At 31.1% G+C, this 18,508-nt stretch overlaps 3 protein-coding genes across 10 annotated transcripts; 2 read left to right on the forward strand and 1 right to left on the reverse strand.

Moving 5' to 3' along the window:
• Positions 1-446: 446 nt before the first annotated feature.
• On the forward strand, positions 447-3,588 carry Rnf146 (Ring finger protein 146). Its single transcript, XM_083080122.1, has 4 exons — positions 447-664; positions 894-1,145; positions 2,165-2,452; positions 2,563-3,588. The coding sequence occupies exons 1-4, from the start codon at positions 583-585 to the stop codon at positions 2,808-2,810; spliced, it is 870 nt and encodes a 289-aa protein (XP_082936248.1). The 5' UTR covers positions 447-582; the 3' UTR covers positions 2,811-3,588.
• Positions 3,589-4,254: 666 nt separating this feature from the next.
• LOC145960200 (protein tudor) lies at positions 4,255-17,175 on the forward strand. 8 transcript variants are annotated; one of them, XM_083079458.1, is made up of 14 exons: positions 4,255-4,444; positions 4,925-5,650; positions 5,753-6,772; positions 6,901-7,305; positions 7,435-7,506; positions 7,998-8,548; positions 8,631-8,698; positions 8,811-9,722; positions 9,837-10,263; positions 10,400-10,593; positions 11,675-11,836; positions 12,021-12,175; positions 12,268-15,415; positions 15,491-17,175. In XM_083079458.1, the coding sequence occupies exons 2-14, from the start codon at positions 5,019-5,021 to the stop codon at positions 15,923-15,925; spliced, it is 8,181 nt and encodes a 2,726-aa protein (XP_082935584.1). In that variant the 5' UTR covers positions 4,255-4,444; positions 4,925-5,018; the 3' UTR covers positions 15,926-17,175. The 8 variants fall into 8 exon arrangements, with proteins under 8 accessions (XP_082935584.1, XP_082935580.1, XP_082935582.1 ...); XM_083079454.1 differs by having other exon boundaries at positions 4,256-4,444; positions 12,268-17,175; XM_083079456.1 differs by having other exon boundaries at positions 4,256-4,444; positions 9,837-10,257; positions 12,268-17,175.
• Positions 16,800-18,276, reverse strand: LOC145960201 (uncharacterized). Its single transcript, XM_083079462.1, has 2 exons — positions 17,677-18,276; positions 16,800-17,420 (listed from the first exon to the last, which is right to left on the reverse strand). Exons 1-2 carry the CDS (start codon positions 18,080-18,082, stop codon positions 17,362-17,364), a joined length of 465 nt encoding a protein of 154 aa, XP_082935588.1. The 5' UTR covers positions 18,083-18,276; the 3' UTR covers positions 16,800-17,361.
• Between the last annotated feature and the right edge of the window lie 232 nt (positions 18,277-18,508).

Below are 18,508 nucleotides of genomic sequence, written 5' to 3' on the forward strand. Positions count from 1 at the left end.
CTTGCGTATTTTACGTGATATTATAGCTAAGAATAAGAATCGAGAACTTTTAACGGGCGAATTTTCGAAAACGAAATCGCGAGAATGAAACCGCACAAGTACCAGAATCTTCGATAATGAAATGACCCGCACAATAAATCACAACAAATAAACCGCACTCGATCACGCGTGTCTAAACGTGTTTCTTGCGATCATTTGTTTTTATAATCGCGGTTGCGAGAATCACGAATTTTTTGTACGAAAAAGAACTTGTGTCCCGAAAAAGAAACAGCGATACAAAAAACTTCAGACGAAGAATGGCGCGATTATGAATTGCGTTCCGAAATGTATTCATCGAGTACAGTGGCGTTGGATTGGTTAATCGTTTACTCCTTGCGTTCTGATTGGCCCGACGCCGCCCTACTCCGAGTGGGTTTTCGAACGCAATCGCAATTGGTTGAGAATCCCGGACACGTCATAAACAAGCAACATGGCTGACTGTCGCGAATATTGACATGACGCGTGTTATTATTTACAAACTGAACGAAAGAGACAAGCTACATCGATGAAGCTCTAATTTTCCTCTTAACCTTGCCAGTCGCGATGGCACAAGCGAAGTTCAACGTGCCAGAGAAATCTGGCGGCACCATTAAAGAAAAGGACAAAGATACCGAAGAAAAAGAAGGCAAGTTTCTTATATCATCAATTATCACATTCGCTCGTGATTTCATCACGTCGAATATAATACTAGATAAATTATAATTTTAAAATTTCTTTTGTATCTATTCCAGATATAATTTAATAAACATCACTATAATCGAAGGATAATGACTTATCTTTATCAATCTTTATCTAATTATTTTTAATTTTTTGAATAAATTGAATAAATATTTACATGTTTTATGTGCTAATAGGTCTCACCATCGTACCAGAATGTGCCGTATGTCTGCAGCCTTGTATTCATCCAGCCAGATTGCCCTGTAGTCACATATACTGCTACCTGTGTGTAAAGGGTGTTGCTAATCAAAGCAAACGGTGTCCAATGTGTCGTCAAGAGATTCCACCAGATTTCTTGGAAAGACCTCAGCTGGTAGAGGTTGAAGAATCTCAGAAGGAGGTGGAACATCCTGAAGAAGAATACCAGTGGTTTTATGAAGGTCGAAATGGTAAAGTATTATAAAATATTACTTTGATTAACAATTGTATTTTAATTGATATTTAAAATTTGCATTTGTTATCTTTTTTAATAGGAAACATTTTTATGGAATTATCTTATTTAATATTAAATATATTTTATTGTATAAACTCTGCTAATTTGCAATAGCTTACAATGCCTTTGAACATTTATATGTAGGCATGTATAAGTTGATATCATCGTACCCCTTCTTAGGTTGGTGGAAATATGATCCAAGGACAAGCAATGACCTGGAGACTATTTACAAACTAGGGGAAACGCGATGTGAACTTTTGATCTGTGGCATGCTTTATGTAATTGACTTTGAAAACAAGTGTCAATATAGAAAAAATAACCCACGTTACAAACGTAATATCAAACGTGACAGAAAAGATGCTCCCTGTAAGGGCATCTCGGGTGTACAATAATAAATTACATATAAAAAATGCATAATTTATCTGTTAAAAACTTTTTTTCAAAACCATATTTGATAATATATTGAGTTATGTTCATACACTGATTTGTTCATATACTGATTTTTGTATAACATAAAAAGTGTATTATTTTTGTCATGTATAAAAAGTGTATTATCACAATTATCATAATCATAATAAAACATATCCCATAAAAATAAGAATAATATTGAGTATAAAATGGAATTATCGTGCATGCAAGAAAAATGTATATAATACTATAAATCTAAATAAGTACATTATATATGAAAGAATTAGTAGATTTTTAACACTTAATATTAAAAAGAGAGAGAGAGAGAGAGATTATTATAACGTATTATATAAAAAAAAAAACATTAATATAAAAGAAAACTACACCTTATAATAAAAATTATGTTCTATAACTAAAAATATCTTTCTTTTTATATTTTCTCAAATGCAATTTTTAATAATGTATTTCTCAAATTCATATCTTATAAATAAATATATTATTTCTATATTCTATATAATATTATTTTTATTGTAATAGAACATATGGCTATTAAACAAATGTTTGCAGGTTGGTGGCAATACGATCAACGTACAAGTATCGAATTAGAAACAGCGTATAAGCAGGGCAAAAGGACCTGTGAGTTGCTGATTGCAGGATTCCTTTACATCGCCGATTTTGGTTCAATGCTACAATTGCGCAGAAACGATCCTTCTAGACGAAGAAGGATTAAAAGAGATCTGTATAATGTGCCAAGAAAAGGGGTTGCCGGATTACGTCTCAATGTGCAAGACGAAGAAATTGTTAGAGAAATAAGAGGTGCAGAGCGACCAGCTAGTCCCGCGAGCGATAGTATGGGTATGAATCAATAAGTTATATGATGAATGATAAAATATAAATGCATATTTATACACACCAGAATTCTGATTAAATATCTTTATCTAATATGAAAAGTATTTTATTTATAGGCACAGGAGACGGTACCAATACTCCCATACCACCTAGTAATACACCACAAACCCCTGCAGGTGGTACAGCGAGTGGCGATGCGACACCTCTAAACGATAGAATAGATCAGAGATCGGATTCACTGCATCAAGTTCTGGAACAGATGCGTTCTCTGGTTTTGAGAGAACATCTATCCTTAAATAGTGATAACGAATTCGAAGAGGATACAGAAGATGCAACGATTTCGGATCATCCCGCTATATCATAGCTACAGATATCGAACACATCAGAAATTGTGGTAATCATACTTAAGAATCTCCAATTTGTTTCCAGGCTCTTCATATTACTGCTCAACTCAATGAGATAGTATATTACACATCAGTATACATTGTGTTTGCTAGAAATGTGTCAATGTGTACAAAATATATTAATCTAGCAAACTACATTGCTCAATTATAGGTGTATCAAAGTTGATATACAATTAAGTCTTTCGAGTTAGTTATTTTTATTTGAAAGAAATATTCATCTTTTGCTTTTAAAACCTATTTAAGGTTTATACCTTTCATCAATCTATATATATATATGTCAAACAAATTTTAATTAAATTATCATTGAGCATAATACTAATTTACAAAGATAAATCTATATAATTTTTATAATATAATTGTTGATAAATAATGTACTTAAAAGTTAATTTTGAGAGCTACTGTATCATATAGCAACACATATAATATAAACGATTAGACATATAAAGTAAAGATATTATAATCCTAAAATGTAATAAAGTTTCTAAAAATGTGTTCATGCCTTAGAAAGGCCCGTGAAAAACAAATTATAACGAAAAAAAAAACATTTATTCTTATGAAAATCAAGTGCAATGTTCAATAATTAATGTAATTGCTAGTTTTGAATAAATCTCGTAATCTTTGTTCTCCCTCCTGCTCCTCTCTCTCTTTCTCTCTTTCCCCCTTCTCTCTCTTTGCGATGTTTAAAACTCAAATTATCTTGTATTACATATAGAAATAAAAGATAAATTTTCTTCAGCATTTATACAAATTATGTTTTTTAAAATAAACCTTGTAATAATATTCACCCTAATACACATAATATGTAAAAATTAGATATAAAGTTTAATCATTATATAAAGAGATTTAAAAATAAGATGTGTGTGTGTGTGTGTGTGAGAATAGAATAAATAAAAATAATGCAATAAAACTTATTTTTAATATATAAAATCTAAAAACACAAAAATAAAATTTCTAATTTATTTATCTATCAAATAACTATTGAGATAAAAAAAATCGCACAGTATTTCAAATGTTTCAAATATTTAAAGCAATTACATAAAAACAAAAAAGGGTAAACTTTAGCATCAAATAAAACGCTTTTGATAAATAATACAATAAAAATTGTTAAATTGTGCTTGGTTAGGCTTACCTGTAAGTTAATAAACGTGTGTTGTGTGTGTGTGTATATATATATATAAAGATATCTAAATAAAATTATAAAAAACTACTTTTTGGAATATAAAATATTATAAAAAAAAAAACATACTAGCCTTTCACATTTTCTTACAACATTTTGATCCGTAAATTCATATCCTGTTCACATCTTGCATATTTAGAATCAAAATACGTTCAGCAACTAACAATTAACCATCATTCAAATCACTTGAATTTAGCGCGCTTTTAATGTATAAGAACCTCTCAAAGTTTTTTTCCCGCTAGACAGACAAAAGATTACATTCAACCGATTCGACGATAATATGCCAGTGATATATGAGATGTAATATGAGTATGAGTTGCGACGAGATGCGATAAAAACCGTATTGTTAGCGACGCGGAAAAAGATTGAAGGAAGCGAGGAAGAAGCAGCGCGAGAGAAGAATATATTGCGCTTTAGGTAATCGCGATAAACATTTAACCGTGTTTTTATCTCCCGTTCTTTCATCGAAAGTCGTACGACAGCGTCCATGTACGCAAATATTTTCGGGATCGGTAGCAAGGACAAAATTGTTTGTCTCACCGATTGATACAGTTCTTATGAAGTGGTTCGATGAAGGTGGGCTTGTCGAGAGATGTAAGAACAGTAAAAATATCACAGTTATGATACAAGACTCTTGGTAAAAAATATACGCGTCATTTTGCGAATCGAGAGAACATAAGGAATAAAATCGTAGGAAATTAGGATATAAATTACAAACAATTTAAAATTCGCTAGCTCGATTTTAGGCAAATATGTTCGGTTGCCCTCTTATTTTCCGGTTACATAAATTGCGCATGTATAATTAATGTCGCGATGTGTAACCTAATTTCGCTCAAATAGCAGTTGGAACAAGAGTCTGATCTTCATAAGTGTTAACGTATTTGTTATATTTTGCAGATAGACGAGGAACGAATCGAACGTCTGAACATCAAGCTATTATATGTAAAAACGAGAAACGATTCAACCTAAAAGTGTGAATGAGTGGACCAAAATGACACAGCATACGCAGTCGTCCTTTGAAAATGTGATTTTTATCACTCATGTTGAGGCCGATGATATATACTTGAAGATCTGGGGTCAACTGGATAAGCAGGCTGCTACTAGTGTAGAGCATTATATATATCCTCTGATAGAACAGTTTAATCAGGGATATGGTTGTCCTTCCAAACTCAATAGACTAACCATTGGTACATTCTGTTGCGCTAGATTTCAATCCGATGGCTATTATCGTGCAAAAATACTTGGCACACGTACCGATGGCATGATAGTTGTACAATTTATTGATTATGGCAATGTGGAAGTCTTGCCACTGAACGAGATCCGTCTGTGGGATAACATACGTGAAATGGAACCTCTGCGGGCCTTTCCACCAATGGCATATGAGTTCTCATTGATGAATGTATTACCTATAAATGGTGTTTGGGATAAAGGAGTTATTGAAGAAATTAAAAAAATCCTATGTTATAATGAATTTAGAGCTTTTTTTCATATGATAAATAATCGCTGTTTCATAAAATTATGGTACAATAATGAGGACTTTAGCGAATTGTTGGTAAAACAACAGTTGGCTTTATCAACTACTCTACCAACTACTATACCAGCTATTATACCTGATATGTTTAGGTATAATATTTTTTATATTTAACTTTTCCTTTTTTTAGGCATCTTTTTTATGTTATATTTTTATAATTGCCTAATTAATTATTTACTTTTATTTACTTATAGACCAAAGCATGTACTACAACCTCAAATATTAGCATATCAACAACAAAATAAGAGCAATATGAATAACTGTGCAACAATGCCAATAATGCAGAATCCAAATATGAATCATAATTCCAATGTACAAGGGTTTCACAAGATTTTTTCCACTGATACAAATCAACACAAACATGTTGATCAACGGCCTTCACAACCGCCGCCTGTTCAAGAAGCACTCGTATTCAAATCTCGAGTATTAGATGTAAACTCACAATATCAAGTGTTAATATCACATGTGGAAGATGGTCCACAAAAGTTTTCCGTTCAAGTTGAAAGCACACAAGCTATATTGACTCAATTGATGGACAAAATAAACAGTCATCCAAAACAACCTTTGCAAGAACCACCATTGCCAGGATCGGTTTGCTTGGGACGATATAGGGAAACTGCGGAAGATGGAGTGTTATGTCGGGCAGTTGTAATGTCTGTGATGGAACATAAATGCAAATTATATTATGTTGATTTTGGCCATACAGAAGTTTTGCCATATACAGACATCTTTCAATTACCACCTGAATACATTAATCCCAAAGTGCTTTCCATTAGATTTACATTAAGTGGCCTAAGAGAACTCAATATTACGCAAGAAATGAAAGCATACTTTAAAGAATTAGTATATAGAAAATTACTTATTCTACATGTTCGTCCGCCAGAGGGACCGCCGCTGATTCAATACGGTGACTTATATGACAATGGTGTTAACATAAAGGATATGTTAAAGAAAGCGTTCCCAGCACCTGCTGTAACAATACCGATAACATATTCGTACCCACAATTACAACGATTATCGAAAGATGTTCAAGAAGTTGTGCATGTCTCTTATGTAGAGTCATGTAAGAAATTCTTTGTGCAACTTGACAATGGGATAAAGTCTCTCGACTCAATAATGACTGGCCTAGCACAATATGCCAAAATGGCATCTGTTTTAAATACAGCACAGCTAAAGGCAGGATTACCTTGTGCAGCTCTCTATGATTCACAGTGGTAAATTCTAAAACGGCAACATTCTCTGTTATTAATTTCTTGTGTATTGAGTTATTCTTATAAATTATTAATAATAATAATAAATAATTCTTATAAATTAATAATAATATAATAATTGTATTTTTAAGGTATCGTGCACAAATTCTTAGTGTTACTGGGGATAAAGTTAAAGTGGTTTATGTTGATTATGGAAATGAAGAGGTATTACCGACAGTATCTCTTCGTACAATTCATGATGATTTGGTAACAAGTTTACCAGCACAAGCTATAAAGTGTGCATTAAATGGTTACGAGGTGCTTTCATCAGATCAAGAAGTCTCTAATCATTTCGAAAGATTGACGCTCGAGAAACTTTTTTACATGAAAGTAGTTGCTGCACAGCCCAAAGGCCTATTAGTTGATTTATTCGAATTTGACACAATGAGAAGTATTCATCCTCAGCTGCTAAACAATTTATTCTGCGATAAAAATTCCACAAGTACACCAAATGGAGAAATTCAACATCCTACCAAACCAATAAATAATTTCCAGAGGTAAGAAAGAAATATTACTATTTTAATAAAAAAATTATAAAATATATTTTATAACAATTCAATTATAATATGTGCAAATGAAAATTTAACATCAAAAGTAAACAGTAAAAGATGCAATTTGCATCACAGGTCTCATATGAAAAACCAAGCAAATTTGATTCAAGGACAAAGATTAAAACTAAAAAATACAAATGTAACACGGTAAACATAATAATAACATAGTGCTTTTTAATATAATATGGCTGAGAAAGAAGAGTAATTGCTATATGTAAATCATAACTATATTTTTACTATATATGCAATAACTGTTAGTAGTATTTTTTTATGAAAATTTGTTGAAAAAAATTCTTATTGTAATTCTATAAAATCTATATTTTTATACTATATTAATATAGAATTTATATTATGTTAGCAAATAGTAGCATTTTATGATGCAATCTATTTATTATGCTACATGAATTTATGTTGCAATAAATTTTATGTTCTAATTTTCAATGATTTGTTTTTGCATGTATAAATATTTTGTATAAATAGATATTAGTTATATTTAATAAATTTAAATAGAGATACTGAATATATTCAATTGAATAATTTTGATATTATTGCATCACTATGCATCTTTTTTATATTATATCACTCTATTGTATTGATTATTCTTTATTATTTCAATACAATGCTGCATTTTTTTGTAGTGGAAGTAAAGATCGATATAATAAAAAAAATAACATGGATACTTGGAATCGTAACCAAAACACTAAACCTTATCAAGATAATAAACCAAATTCCTGGAGGGATGAACGGTCTCAACAATATGATAATAAACATGATAGAACCGGCGCTTATTCCCATCATGATGGTTTACAGAATGATCGGTCTATTAAAAATGAAATTGCACACAATAGATTTGGCAGAGATAAATCGTATCACAAACATGATAAAAATGAAATAAATACATTCAACAGAAGTAGTAGAGAAACCTCGCGAAATAGTGGAAATAAATTTAATGATAACGAACGAAGATACAATCGTAATAATTCTGATAAAGTATGTAGCGATAAGGATTCGGATACTTCGTCTAAAGGTAGTGGTAAACGTGCGAAATGTTTTAACCGTGATGGTTTTAACAATGGACGAGAAGAGAGTTACGACAATGGAATATCAAACAAATTGCAAACTGGAAAGTGGAATGACAGAAAACCGTCTATGGCTCGTAAGCCTAGCTACAAAAGTGGAAAATTCACTGGTATTTAACATTTAAACATATCACTTTATTTCTCTGTATAATATGAATGTTATTTTTATTTAATAATTTTTATTAAACATAGGTGACTATAACAGTAATGAGAAATTTAAGGATAAAGAGAATAATACAAACAATGTTTTACATGATCAGGTAATAAATTAAAATATTAATTAACTAGTTTGAATTAATTAGTATTATAAATGTATTTACATTTGAGATTTTAGTTTTTATCAAACATATACATATATATTATTATTTACAGATAAATGCTTATGAATCTTGGGATACAGATAATGTTAATAAAAAACTGGAGAATAATATAGTTGTTAATAGAGAATCTCAATTTTCACCAATAAATGTTACTCTTGGGTCTATAAAAAATTGCGAAGTAGTATTCATTAACAGTCCATTGGACTTTTTTGTTCAATTAAATCCTGATTGCTTAGAATTAGACACTATTATGGAAAATATAGCTGCAACTTATGAAAATAATGGAAAAACAATGCAAGTTTCTGAAATACAATGTGGTTCATGTTGTATTGCTCAATATTCGGAAGATCTTAAGTGGTATAGAGTGGTAATCAAATCTGTAGAAGAAAATAGTGCAACTGTAGAATTTGTTGATTATGGAAACACAGAATCAGTCGACTTTACAAAAATTAAAGTCATCCAGGAAAAGTTTCTGAAACTGCCAATGCAAGCAGTGCGCTGTAAATTACTTGGATTGACTAGTGATAAAGAAAACGAACATACGATTTTCTCAGAAAATGTCGAAGGAAAATTATTAGAGATAGAATTTGTTGCCGAAAAAAATGGAATATACGAAGTACTGTTGCGCGAAATTATCAATGACATACCAAGTATTAATTATATAAATGAAGAATTTTGCACAATGAAAGATTTAACAAAAGCAAAAGAAACTATGGCAATTGAAAAAACATTTAAAGCGACGACGGAGAATATACAAGAAGCTCCAGATTATGCTCCCATTGATTCAAAATGGCAAACTACTTTATATGAATCTAGATCCGAATATGATGCTATTGTTACATGGTTCATAAATCCCAACAAATTATATTGTCAACTATTAGCTAAAGAAACAGAATTTAAAGCAATAATGAGTGAAATTCAAAAAACATATACTAACAGAGAACCTGTAACAGATAAATTACAGGTAATTAATAGTTTTAGACACTTATTTTATGAAGATTTATTATATTCATTTTAAACACATCTGTAATATATGTATATAGTGAATAAATAAATATAAATATAATTATTATTCTAGATTGGTTCAGCAGTGATAGCCATGTTTGCCGAAGATAGAGCTCTTTATCGAGCGGAAGTTATAAATACCAGTGTGCAAAAAGATACATACGTAGTTCAGTACATAGATTTTGGAAATTGCGCAATTGTAAACCTACATAATATATATCCTGTTGAGAAGAAATTCATGCAACTGCCTAAATTAGCAATACAATGTTCCTTGAAAAATATCGTACCTAATAATAATTCAGACTGGTCCAAAACTGATAACAATGCACTCGATAATTGCTTTAATGCTGACAAGTATAAATGCATCTTCCATGATTTTAGTAACAATCAATATACGATTTCATTAATTCATAATGGACAAGATGTGGGTGATATGTTAGTACAGAAGAATCTTGCGGCCTTTGTTACAAAAACTTCAGTTGAAACAATCTGTGGTAAAGGTTATTTTAAAATCCATTTAAAAAATCACGCGAGACATTTTATTTTTATAATAAAAGTTAATTATAATATTGCGGATAGTATTAAATATTAGTACATTAAAAATATAAATTTAACATTATATCTCTTACATTTTAGCTCCAGAAACATCTGATACAGAAATAAAAATGCTCAATGATGTAGAGAGAGTGGACATAAGTCTTTTGAGTGGTCAAATTCTCAAAATGAAAGTTTCTAATGTAGAAAGTGTAACCCTGTTTCATGTCCAGCTTCTATCAGCCTCAAAATATGAAAACATTATCCACAATTACATGGCTGATAAAAATACAGAGGTATCATTTAGCATAAATCTTATAAATTACAAATTGCTATCGTATATGTATTATATACTGATCATAAATGTTACAAAAAAATTAGAAAAATAATTTTATTAAATGTGCATCATATACAAATAATTAAAAGTATAGCAGAATTTCAAAGCATCAGCAAGATATTTTTATTTATGATGCTGCTTTTAAATCTAAATGCCTTTATAAATCTATTTAACCTATTATCCTCCAATTTTCTATTTTCTAACAAATATAAACTAACAGCTTGTCTTAATAACAAGTTGTCTTATAACATCTGCTGTAATGTAATAATTTTTATTAATAAAATTAATAAAAATCTATCTATAAAGATTTTTATTAATATAATTAATAAAAATCTCTTGTATATTTACAATAAGCTTCTCATTAGTTTCTTAAAAAGGATTAAAAAGAAATCTACTAAGTAAACTTAAAATCTTTATATATAAAGAAATATGATTTTTTGGATATTTCATATTTTTAAATTTAATACATTATAATGTGGTATATAAATCAACGTCCAGAATTTTATGCTAAGTTATGTCAAGTAATAGAATTCATAATATTTTTTATAAGTCAAATATTCCTCTGAAATTCTAACTATGTGTATATACATATACATGCATACATATATACATACATATTATATATATATATATATATTTTATATATATTATATATATATATATATATATATATATATATATATATATATATATAATAAAATATATATATATATATAAAATTTATATATATATATATATATTTATATATTTATATATATATATATATATATATATATATAAAATTTTAACTTCATAAAAAACATTTTTAATTTTATTGCACGATGTATGGTATTAATAGCTAAATAATAATTGATTATAATATTATTCTCATAAACGTTTCATTTTTTCATCATAATATTTAAATCTCAGTAATTTAACTGAAGTCATAATAACTTAATATTAAATAACTTACATCTTTATCATTCACTTCAATGTATGTGTAATTGATCGCATGAATTCAAGCAAATTATATTTATAAGAAAAAGTTATGATAATGTTAGGTGATGCCGCGATTATCAACCGGCGAGATATGTCTTGACGCAGGCTGTCTAATCAATGTAAATGGAACATGGAAACGAGCTGTAGTAATTAACTGTTCACGCTCCAAAGGATTTTATGTAAAACTCATTGATACTGGAATGTGTCAAAAAATCCTGGATGGTGTGAGTCGAATATTCGTTCAAATGTTATCATAAAAATTTTTTATAAATTCTTCGATTTCAAATTCGAGCTAATACCATACATCGTTATTACTTGAAATCGTGATATATTAAATCGGTTGATTAGAAATTTCATTAATTTTTATATTTTTATTGAATTTTTTTTTAATATAACAATGTAATCTAGGCTTTGGCTTTACCTGGAGAACTTGCGATTATGCAGAATCAAGCATTAGAATGCTCTTTGCAAAATATAACAGCATCCTCAGATGCAGATAAACGATTGAAAGAATTTGTAGGAAAAGATGTATTAGTTATGGTTGAAGAAGTCAACAATAACAGGTTTGTTTGCTTAATGATTGCAAATAAAAAATATCAATGTAAATGGATATTTTCCAATTTTTTTTAAATGTTAATTTCTTTTGTTTATATAGACTTATCGTGAAACTTTATGACCTCCTTGGCAATGGAATAATGAATATGGAAGAGAAAGTTGAAAAGATATCACCCATATGTTTGATGCCTATTTTAAGTTCTACTCACTTGGTATTTGTCTCATATCTGGAGAATCCTACCAACATCTGGTTGCAACGATACTCAGAGATGGAACTCGATGCTAGATTATTAAAAGATCTTAAAGAATATTACTGTAATTCTGGACAAAAATTGAAGAAACCAGAGATGAATTTGTTATGTGCAGCTAAATGTTTGGAAGATGGAAATTGGTACAGAGCAAAAATCATCAGCTATACCGAAACTACTGCCTGTGTACATTATATTGATTACGGCAATACTGAGGAAATTGCTCTGGAATCGATCATGATTTTAGAACCACAATTTTATGAACCTCACCAGTTAGCGATAAATGTATCGTTATCGATAACTCTTAGCGGCACTGAAGACGAACAGCTAAATCTGCTGCAAACTCATTTGATGAATAAAGAATTCACTGCTGTTTTTTATAACGTACATAAGAAATGGATCGTCGATCTGATCGAAAATGAGGAAAAACTCAGCGATAAATTCCGTTCGCTAAATCTGGTGGTGGAAGAACAGACACCGGATTTCCAAACTCACGAAACACCAACGATTAACAAATTCAATGTATACGTATCTCACGTTGATTCTCCGAGTCAATTCTGGTTACAACGAGTAGATGAGCTCACGTCTCTCAATGAGAAACAAGAACAACTTCAGTTGGAAGTGTCTAGTTTTCCGACGATAAATGGTGTACTGGAAGAGGGTACCTTGTGCGTTGCTACTTATTCGATCGATAATCTCTGGTATCGTGCCGAGGTATTAGATGGAGACGAGGAGATAACAACGGTTCGATTCATAGACTATGGCAATACAGACATCGTTAATAATACGACAGCCTATATTCGACAAATACCGGATGCTTGGAAAAGCTTAGAGAGATTCGCACTAAAATGCAGACTCGATGTTATTCCTGTAGATACGGAGGATTGGGACGAGTCGACTTGCCAGAGATTCGAAGATCTAGTAACGTCTACAGAAACTGTTCAAGCTCTAATAATAGCGGATACTGTGCCTAAACGTGTAGAACTGTTCATAGATGACAAAAGCGTCAGCGAGATGTTGGTTGAGGAAAAGCATGCCATTATGATCAACACCGAGCAAGAGCCTGTGGACGAGATAGTTGATCTCGAACTGGATCCACATTCCGCTTTCGTGTGCCATATTAATTCGCCGAATGAATTTTGGGTTCAAGAGGAGAAATCAGTTGCTGATTTGGAAGTGATGGCAGACAGATTCATAGTCGCTGATATGTTCCCGAAAATTGATGATGTGAAAGAGGATTTGCTGTGTGTCGCTAAATACCCCGATGACGAGCAATGGTATAGGGCGCGCGTAATCTCTCACGATAACAACGGAAACACGCAAGTTATATATATAGACTACGGGAATTCTGCTGTGTCGACTGAGATTCGCGCCATTCCAGAAGATCTGGCGATTATACCGCCTTTGTCACGCAAATGCTGTTTACAATTGCCACCGCAGATTAAAGAATGGTCGGAGCAGGCTTGCGAAGAATTCTTCAAGTTGGCCGCGGATGGTGCGACCATTTTCCTATTAGACGTGTTGAAGGAGCAAGAGATATCATTGGTGAAGTTAACACTGGACGGTCAGAACGTCGCCGATATTCTTGCGAGTATGTGCGAGCAACACTTACCGGTTATCGAAGAAAGATTACCACCGCTAGGCGAGGAAAATTCGCCAAACGTGGTAGTCAGTCATATTAACAGCCCGAACGAGTTTTGGATCCAAGCCGAGAGTAGTATAAGCGAACTAGAAGTAATGTCGGATCGTCTGCGAGACGCAGAGAGTTTCCTCGCTTTGAACAATCTCGATATCGGCACGATCTGTGCCGCTCGATATCCGGAAGATGGATATTGGTACAGGGCGAAGATAATTGCACATTGCGAAACAGGCACAGAAGTTTTATATATGGATTATGGTAATTCCGCAGTGACAGAAGAATTGAGGATACTGCCCGAGGATATTGTGAATATTCCTATTTTGTCGAAACGATGCACGCTCGAGAAGCCAAGCCACATTGCTACGTGGAGTGAGGAAGCTTGTGACAAGTTTAAAGAATTAGCTGCTGAAGGAGCCACTATGTTCCAATTTGAAAATCTTGACGAAGATGATCCGATGCATGTTCGATTAAATCTCAATGGAACGAGCGTTATTGATCTTTTATTGGCTACATTCGAAAATATTTCTCCGGAAATTGGAGAGATAACGGAAAAGTCACCAGAAGAAGAGATTATTTCTATTACAAAAGAGAAACAAGAAATAGTCCAAGAGGATCACGAATTAGTAAATAACAGTGAAGAAACTTCAAATTTAGATCAGGAAGCTCAACAAGAACAAACATCCAATCAAATAGATAATCTAGATTGCGTTAATCAAGTCGTGAGAACGGAAAAGAATGAAAATGGAATCGACGAAGAAGTATTTAATAAATCGATTATAAATTCTGATATAAATGAGGGAAACGAATGTAATGAAGAACAACAGAAAAGCAAGAGCTTGGATGAAACCGAAGAAAAAAAGAATGAAAAATCTGAAATTACGGTAGTTGAATGTATCTCAAAAGTGGAAGAAATATCAGAAGATATAGTCGAAACGAATAAAGATGTAGATATCGCTACGAATGAAGCGATATCTAACGAAGCGGTGACATCTACTATATCATGTTTTAAAGAATCCTTGCCTGTAACGGAGCTTAGCGTTGATGAGATAGTTGGAAGTATGTTAAGAGACACCATTGATGATATAGAATCGCGAATTGATCATACAAATCTATCGATCACAAATGAAATGCAATTACCTGATATCACGCAAATTGCCGAGCAGCAAGAATTACTATCTCAAACACAATCTATAGATATAAATAACTCTTCGGATACAAATACAGATATACAGATCTTAGAAGTACATGCAACAAGAGATGACTCGGAAGCTACGGATAAGATTCCAAAAATTTTACTAATAACGAATGAATCGCAACTTCAGGATGTTGTGCAACTTAATAATCAAGTCGAGGAGCAAAAAGTACATCTTGAGTTGCAGCTTAGTGCAAACGAACCTTCGAATGACTTCCAAATTTTAAAAACAATATCTTTGCAGAAAGAAAAAGAAAACTTGGAGCAGAGACGAAGTCCAACGAAGAGCGAGACTATTCCTGAAAGCATAGACAACAATAATGATTTAGAAATTCAATCCAAGAACATAGATACGGATAATGATTTCAACACTTCCTCAAAATCGACATGTACAGTAAAAACGGCACAAACGACGCCGTGTGTAATTAAGACTGATTCAGCTGAGCAGCACAATTCGAGAAGACGATCAGAAGACAAGACAATTCCCGAATGTGTCTCCAAAGGCGAGTCACCCAGCGGTTCTAGAAAGCGTCCTGTAACACCAAAGACACCACATTCGGAAAAGCTCGTGGCTGGTGCCGTAAATCCATTTGTGCAGTCAATACCCGATAATATGAACGAAGAGGATGAAATACTTACTGTCTCTGTAGAGAACAACATTCCTAAATATATGACATAGTTTAAATGTAGCGGACATGTACTGCAAATGTATATATAGATGTATAACGTATATACATTTGCAGTATAAAAAAAAATGCAGATTTCTTACAGACAAATCTTACATTTTTTTTACTTTTATTTCTCGTTTTTTTTCCACTGTTTATATAAATATATACTATAGATGGAGGAAGAAAAGTTATATCGCCGTATACGCAATGTGTATGGTGATCGCGATTTGTTTTTTTTTTTCTCTTTTTATACAAATCTGCCGCGTTTCCTATGAATCTACATATTGCCGCTACAATGCACATTAGGCCATCAGGTATGCGACCAAAGATTAATTCATCTAATAATCTAATTGACGACTCATATTTACATTGTTCTTTTTTACGTTTTATGCTAATACTCGCCTGTGATACCAGTAGTGATCACACACAATTTTTCTTAATATTCATAATTTTTTTAAGTTGCAATAAATTTAGTAACCTACTTTGTTTTCAGTTTCAAATAATTGAATTTCTTTATGTAACTTTCTAATTTTACAAATTATATACAATATATAATCATATATTTCTTTATGTAACTTTCTAATTTTGCAAATTATATGCGATATAACAGGCTTCTTTTGACTAAACGAGATATAAACAAAACAAAACTAAATGTTTTATTTGTTTGACATATGTCTTACTACCAATTACATTACACGCATAACGTAACTGCGACAATTTTTTAAATATTTCTAAAGAGTAAAATACAATGGATTAATCATTTTTTTTGTTTGTAAATGTACAATTATAAAAATAAGTAAATATTTAGAAATTATTACTTTTATAATATAATTACATAGTATAACTTACATAATCACAATATCAAAACATGATTCTACAAATTCGACTGAACACTGTAAAAAGATAGCTTCGCGATATATATTTGGCTATATATATATATATATAATCCATATATATAAATTTTTTACATATATGTAATTATTTAAAACTTGGATTAAAAACTGCATATTTTGCGTCGTAACTACGTTATGTACATTTTCCATATGCAATGAAATTTTGTGTTGGATCAATTTGTGAATTTATTTCTAAATTTCATATATATACATATACGTCAGATATTACTCTATATCGTTCTCTTCTTCTTACAATATTTTGTATATTAACGTTAATATAATATGTTTATAGCAGGTAGTAGGTGAGGCTGTATAAATATTTGTATTCTCTGCTAAAATATTTTTTCTAATAAACACTTTAAAATACATACTATCACGTTTATCCATATATTTAATTAAATTCGCAATTTTGTAATAATGTAAATTTTTTCGTTACCAGATTATATTTAAATTTTGAAATATTTTGTTTACATACATTGTTTATATACATACACATATATAAATTTGCAGTAAATTCCTTTAGATTCATTTTTTCAATTTTCTTGTGTAATTTTTCATCTTGGAGTAATCTTCCGCAAATTTCTTCTCTTGATGCGATTTCGACGTTCTCTTGCTTCATTAAAAATTTAATTAAAACATAGATGATTTGCAATTAGAATAAAAACACATCTCAATTGTACATATTTCGCCATAAATATTAAATTTTATTTTTATATATTTTAAACTTTACATTAAAAAAAAATAAATTTAAGGCGCTATGTAATCAAATGTATTTTGTGAAGGAGAAAATTCAAATTCTAAAATTTGTAATTAAATTTTTTTTCACATTTTGAAATCTATAGAAGAGATAATGAGTAATAGATCTTTACCTTTTTGTCTGGCGATCATTAGATTTCTTTTCATACTCGTGTTGTAATTGTCTTGTCTAATTTTAGCAAGGAATTCGCGCGCGAGCGCAATTTCGTCCTCTAAGTACCATCGCAAAGGACCTCGACATCGCTTGCAACGTCCTAAATAAGCTATTCCTTTGGCTTCAAGAATTCTTCGTTGAATGGGAAACGGTGGCCGACCGATATCCTGAACACGGAACTTTATACCTGGTCCGCCGTTATTTAGGATTACATCCGTCAAAGAGGACACGAAGGGCGGATTTTGCATGTCGTAGCGTTTCTCAGGATCTTGAGATTTCTCTTCGCAACAGAATCCATACGGTTTCTGCGGCAGCTGCGCACGTGGTAGTGTTGCGAGAATTCGTTTGCTTGGTACTTTCTTCATGTTATCGTAATTTTCTTCAATCAATATTGTATATTGAATATTTTAGAATCCTTAGCAATTATCCTTTATTTGAATATATACATTCTGTTTCGAAGAATCATTTTTTTCACCACGATTGATATTGCTGATTGAAGAATCACATTATCGATTATAATTTTGTGAAATATTCTTTTGATTTGATTTAGTATTTTAATGAGAAACAATTGAGAAGAGTCTAATCATATACTAAATGAAAAATATTTATTTATGTCACTGTTGAGAAAGCTTCTTATTTCTTTTATCTTTCTTTTGACCTCTGTTTTCATATTTTTAAGAAAAAACGCAACCATATATTTTTTACTTAAAAAAACTTTATTTATAAATGAGATATATTCAAATTTAAATTAACGTAAATAATGTTTTTTATATAAGGGACAACTTATATAA

The sequence above is a fragment of the Camponotus vicinus genome, unplaced genomic scaffold, assembly GCF_025532165.1.
Source record: "Camponotus vicinus isolate PSW18456_S1 unplaced genomic scaffold, iyCamVici1.0 SCAF_10, whole genome shotgun sequence".
In the NCBI taxonomy this organism is placed as follows: domain Eukaryota; kingdom Metazoa; phylum Arthropoda; class Insecta; order Hymenoptera; family Formicidae; genus Camponotus; species Camponotus vicinus.

Coding starts and splice junctions, on each gene's coding strand:
- LOC145960201 (XM_083079462.1), bottom strand. CDS start 18,082: ATGAAGAAAGTACCAAGCAAACGAATTCTCGCAACACTACCACGTGCG. Junction 17,421..17,676: donor AATGATCGCCAGACAAAAAG/GTAAAGATCTAT, acceptor TTTTTAATGAAG/CAAGAGAACGTCGAAATCGC.
- Rnf146 (XM_083080122.1), top strand. CDS start 583: ATGGCACAAGCGAAGTTCAACGTGCCAGAGAAATCTGGCGGCACCATT. Junction 665..893: donor AGATACCGAAGAAAAAGAAG/GCAAGTTTCTTA, acceptor ATGTGCTAATAG/GTCTCACCATCGTACCAGAA. Junction 1,146..2,164: donor GTTTTATGAAGGTCGAAATG/GTAAAGTATTAT, acceptor AAATGTTTGCAG/GTTGGTGGCAATACGATCAA.
- LOC145960200 (XM_083079454.1), top strand. CDS start 5,019: ATGACACAGCATACGCAGTCGTCCTTTGAAAATGTGATTTTTATCACT. Junction 5,651..5,752: donor ATTATACCTGATATGTTTAG/GTATAATATTTT, acceptor ATTTACTTATAG/ACCAAAGCATGTACTACAAC. Junction 12,176..12,267: donor GAAGAAGTCAACAATAACAG/GTTTGTTTGCTT, acceptor TTGTTTATATAG/ACTTATCGTGAAACTTTATG.